The sequence below is a fragment of the Sorex araneus genome, chromosome 3 (genome assembly GCF_027595985.1).
Source record: "Sorex araneus isolate mSorAra2 chromosome 3, mSorAra2.pri, whole genome shotgun sequence".
In the NCBI taxonomy this organism is placed as follows: Eukaryota; Metazoa; Chordata; class Mammalia; order Eulipotyphla; family Soricidae; genus Sorex; species Sorex araneus.
Window position 1 is genome coordinate 9,117,512 of NC_073304.1, and position 5,513 is coordinate 9,123,024.

At 52.0% G+C, this 5,513-nt stretch overlaps 1 protein-coding gene across 1 annotated transcript; it reads right to left on the reverse strand.

Moving 5' to 3' along the window:
- Window positions 1–1,135: 1,135 nt before the first annotated feature.
- On the reverse strand, window positions 1,136–1,852 carry LOC129403348 (high affinity copper uptake protein 1-like). Its single transcript, XM_055130288.1, has one exon. It carries the CDS (start codon window positions 1,850–1,852, stop codon window positions 1,136–1,138), a length of 717 nt encoding a protein of 238 aa, XP_054986263.1.
- Window positions 1,853–5,513: the final 3,661 nt, after the last annotated feature.

The window sequence follows — 5,513 nt, forward strand, 5'->3', positions numbered from 1 at the left end:
GTCTGGTACATGCGGCAAGTCTAGGACCACTGGCAACCCCCGACGACTCCCCAAAGCAGGAGAAAGCAATTCAAGCTCCTCCTTCATTGGATACTCTGACCTAGGGTACAGGAAAAGTGAAATGCTCCTCAGATTTCTTTCTAAAATGAAATTTTTCGTTCGTCAATTATAATCTTTGAACGAGAAAAAGATGAGAGGATCTCAGGAATCTGGACTTTCGGCCTCTGTCAATGGTCAAGAATCAGGGCTGCTGTCTCGTTTGCCAAGACATCAAAAAACAGATGGGCCGGACACATAATGCGATTCAGAGACGACTGCTGGACTAGAGCTGTTACCGACTGGATTCCACGGGACTTCCAAAGACCGCGTGGCCGCCCACCTACGAGATGGTCAGACTTCTTTGTCAAGATCCTGAATGAATGGTATGAGGCTCTTCCCGTTCCTGGAGGGAGCAGATATCATTGGGCTACCCTAGCACACCACCGCAGGGACGAATGGAGATGTTACTGGCTCCCACTCGAGCAAATCAAAGATCAAGGGGAAGATAAGTGATACAAGTGATACAATTATAATCTTTGTTTTGTGATTCTGGTTGCTGGGCCTGTGGTGCTAGTGAGGTTCTCTTGGCTCTGCTCAGGGGTCACTCCTGGGGGAGCACACAGATGGGGAGGCAGGGATTGAACCCAGCTGACTGCACGCAAAGCAAGAACCCGACCCCCTGTGTTCTCTCTGGCCAAGGGATAATCCTGTCAAGATTATAGTAACCCAAAGAGCAGCAGGACCCCCGCGAAAGAACCGACCTCCCCCAGAACACACATCCACGGGCAGCGCCCCTCCTCCTGATCTTCACCCCACCCCCCCATGCATGCTAGAAATTTCTGGTCAGGTCACACACAAGGACACACTCTATAGAATTCCCATTCATTGTGCCCAAAAGCTCAAGGGCTTTATTGTAAAGTTCGGGTTCTGGGTTCACCGGGCAACAATTTTCATGACTAACGGAAAAATAAGAAACCATGATAAGCAAAATACATAAACAAAAGCATAAGCTCAAGGAGCCAGGGATAGAGTCCGGGCATTAGACAAGACACAGAACAAGGGCCATAAACCAAGAGTTCAGGGTGGTCCAAGGGTTTCATCTCCAGTGAGTGTTTCTGTCCAGCAGGAAACAGTGTCCGGGAGCACTGGCCTCCTGAGTGCAGGGACAGTCAAACTCAGCAGAAGGCGGCCACCTGGAGGCCTCAGGAGGGAGGAGGACAGTAGGGCTCATCCCTGTAGGCTGGGAGTTTCCGCTGCCAATCTCATGGAGCTCGACCTTGTTCACGTCATGGTTCCGGGACTCCACGTTCTCCGCCTTCTTCCCGCCTAAGAGCCAGTAGCCGGCGCCGGCTCCCGCCAGCAAGGCCAGGCCGAGGTAGGCATTGTAGGTCATGGCGGTCAGCATCAGCAGGTAGCTCAGGGCCAGCTGGAGCCCGTGCATCGCCGTCTGCAGGAGGTGAGCGGCGCTCAGCAGCTGCTGCCGGGGCGTCTCCTCGGGGCAGGTTCCGTCTGGTCTGGAGAAAGCCGAGCACTGGGGGCGGAGACTCTCTTGAGCTCTCTTGAGACCCTCGTAGCCCAGGGCCAGCAGAAACACAGCCACGAAAGCCACGGCCATGGCCGCAGCCGAGTCGATCAGCAGCCCCGCAAACAGCAGCTCCACGTTCTTGTAGCCGAAGTAGAAGGTCATGGGCATCGAGTGTGCGCCGCCGCCGTGGGAGTGGGGCCCCGAGGTGGCCGGGGGCTGCTGAGGAGGGGCCGGGGTGCTGGGGTGGCCCATCGTGCTCACCCCGGAGTGATGGTGCGAGTGGTCCATGGTCTCAGGAAAAGCTGTGTCCTAGAAGATTCTGGAAGGATGCTGGAGTCCTGCACTGCAGCCTCTTCTCAGAGTCTCTGGCAGCACCAAGTAAGGCTCCTCAGAGCCCTGCTTCTTATGTACGCTGGGAGGAGACCCTCCCTGACCCTCCCTGACCCTCCATGGCCCTCCCTGACTCTCCTTGGCCATCCCTATTCCGCTCTCTTCCCTCTTCGTACATGCTCCTTTGAGACCTTCCCAGAGACTCACCCTACTAAATCCTTTTTCAGAGAGAACACTTGGAGTTTTTTTTTTTGGGGGGGGGCTGGGAGGGGGCACACAGGGCAGTACTCAGGGCTTACACCTGGGTCTGCACTTAGGGGTCACCCCTGGTGGGCTTGGGGGACATGTGATGTCCTGAGGACTGAGCTCAGGGCAGCTGTGTACGTGACTATTGCCAGGTCTAAGATTTAAAAGTATGGATTTATTCATATATTTTTTGAATTTTGGGTCACATTGGCTGTGCTCAGGCCTTACTCTGGGGTCTGCACTCAGGGATCCCTGCTGGTGGACAGGGGGCTATACGGGGTGCCAGGAACCTAGGTTGACCTTGTGCAGGGCCAGCGCCCTACCCACAGTGCTATTGTTCCACACTTTTAAACCCTCAGAGGATAGATGGGACCAGAGAGACAGTCCGGCAGCCTTGTAAGAAGCTGACCCAGGCTAAATCCTTGGCACCCCCGTGGTCCCGGGAGCCCTGCCTGCCATGGTTCCTGAGCACAGAGCACTGCTGTGTGCCCCCTCCCCACCCACCCCCACCCTCCCAATTCTCTTAATGTCGAGAAACGAGAAAATCTTTTTCCAATGCCAGCGTCACGTGCACAGTGGCTGACACTTTCCGGGAGGCAAATCCCTGGTCCTTCCCGAGCAGCAGTGCTCTTGCTCTCTGAGGCCACTGGCTCCCGGTGCTTTGGTGACCAGTGAGAGAGCCCTGCAGGAGAGCGGCAGACGGAGCCGGGGGGAGTTTCAGGAAGGCGCCCCCAGTAGAGAACACACTGACCCCAGAGTGGAGACGCAGCACTCAGTGCTCCCCGCCCAGGAGGCTGTGGAAGGTCTTGACTGAGCACCGTGAGGTGCACCCGGGGCCCCACTGTCAGGGGGAGCTGGGGGGGTCTGCGCAAGCACACAGCCTCACTGTCACCATGACGCCGGGTAGCTCTGAGTTAAAGGAGTCGAAGCACAGGTGGCAGGAGCTCCCGGTGTGGAGAGGCTCGGACAGAGGCAGGGAAGGCGCTTGAGGGAGACCGGGAACCAAGGACTCGCATGGAGTTGCTCTGACCACCCCTTTCTCATTCGGTCGCCTGCTCTGTACCCTGTGCTTTTTTTTTTTTTGGTCACACGGGGTGATGCTCAGGGGTTACTCCTAGTTCTGCCCTCAGGAATTCCTTCGGACTGTGCTTGGGGGACCATCTGAGATACCGGGGGTCTGAACCTGGTTTGGCAGCATGCAAGGCAAAAGCCCTCTCCTCTGAACTATCGCTCCAGCCCCCATTTAAAAAAATTTTTATTATTTCTTTAAATTTTATTTTATTTTTTAAAAGTTGTTCACAATCATATATTACATTCGATATAACACCAATCCTGCCATCACTATACCTTCCCACCACCAATATTTCAAATTTTCCCAATCACCACCCAGGCCTGCCCCAATAGCAGGTATTAAATAATCTATTTGTGTTGCTTGTTATAAATAATTTGATGAAAATTATAAAAAAATTTCCTTAGAATAGTGTGTGAAGATTTTTGTATCTCAGCCTGGAGCCATTAAGTCCTTGTATAAGAGATTTATTAATGTGTTGTTAGTAAAGGTTGAGCTTTCTGTGCTAATATTTTATTTATTTATTAGTTTATTAATTGATATCAGCTGCCTTCCGCGTTATACCTCATCCAACGTGGTATGCTACTCCTGGTAAATCAGTTGTGCAGAGTATGAAATGTTGTATGCTCCAGGAATTTTACAATTTTATTTTATTGATGATGATGATGATGATGATGATGATTTTGCTATTTGGGTGACACCTGGTGACGTACAGAGGAAACTCCAGGATCATGCACTCAGGAGTTACTCCTGACTGTGCTCGGGGGACCATATGGGATGCTGGGAATTGAACCTGGGTCAGCTGCATGGGAGGCAAATGCCCTACCTGCTGTGCTATCGTTCCAGCCCTGAATTTTACAATTTTAAATAGGGTGATACAGGTAGAGCTACATTTTCAACTGGATGGTGACTTGGGGTCCGGAGGCATCTCTGCAGCTTGTTGATCTCTTCCAAGATTTATTTGCGAGTCTCTGGATCATGGCCGTTCATGAGCATATATGTACCCCGTGCTCTCAGATCATTCTCTTACATGTAATAATCATCCCCAGGCATCGGAGCCCAGTACACCAGGTGAGTGTACTGCATCCAACACCTACCCCATCGGCCCCAAATAAAAACCCATCACCGCTTTGTGATTTTTGCTTTCTTGTGATGAGTGTCCTGGCTTGAATTGTTTCCTGCAGGAAAACACGAACTGTGGTTCAGCGAGGTTCTGACCTTATTATACCCCATTCCCTAGAAATATACATGCAGCAAAATGCAGCAGGCCACATGGCAAATGCAGACTTCCTAACCTGACTCTCGGGTTGGGAGCTAACTCAAAGGGCTTCACTGTGCGCATCCCAATTCCATGCCCTGCTGACTGCAGCCCTGAACTGAACCCTCTGGTCAGCTGCGTGGGGCTGAGAGTTGCTGGGGTCCCCCCTCTGCCTCCTGTGCACAGCTGGAAAGACTCCTGGTCACAAGAACAAAAATGAAGGAAACCATTGGTCTATTGTTTCAATCAGCGGTGACCAACCAGACACTCAGTGCAAGGAATATGCTAATATTTAATAGCTTTTATATTTTGGATCCACTCCTGGCAGTGCTTAGAGCTTCCTCCTGGCTCTGTGTTCAAGGATATTCCGTGGGGGGCTCCGGGGACCATATGTGGTGCCAGGGATTGAACTGGGTCAGCAGCATGCAAGGCAATCACCCCACCTGCCTATTGCTCTGTCCTTAAGGATTAAAATCTTTTCTGGTTGATGGGATTATCCTAATCCATTCAGTGGGATCCTGTCCCTATGCACACATCTTGCTGTTGCTGGTTTGCCCCACTGTCCACACTGCAGATAGTCCACACCACAAGCATTGTCTGGCACATCCCCCCAGGAAAGACATGGACAAGTGGTTTTCATGCATGGAACCAAAGGTTCAAGATTTTTATTGTGATTTTGGGACCTATGTTTACTGGACAATAGTTTCCTTCAGCCACCACCACTGGAAAAACCGAATTTATTCACAGAACAAGGAAAAGGCAGGGACACAATCACCGGGGAGCCAGGGAGGGAGTCCGTGCACTGGACAAGACACAGAAGGGGACCTGAGCCAGAGGGCAGGGAGACCCAGGGGCTCCGGCTCAAGACAAGCAAATTATTTCAGTTCCATAGGAAACCTTCAGGGCAGTCCCCATTCAGGAATCTACCAAGAACCAATCCTGCCCTCCACGTCTGGGCTCAAGCTGACAGTATCCATGTCTGCGCTGGCACAGTCCGTGTGGAGCCTGGTGATCTCGACCATGGTCTCACCAAGGTTCTGGTGTCG

Bases quoted from the DNA above. Each gene is read 5' to 3' on its own strand.
- LOC129403348 (XM_055130288.1), bottom strand. From the start codon at position 1,852: ATGGACCACTCGCACCATCACTCCGGGGTGAGCACGATGGGCCACCCC.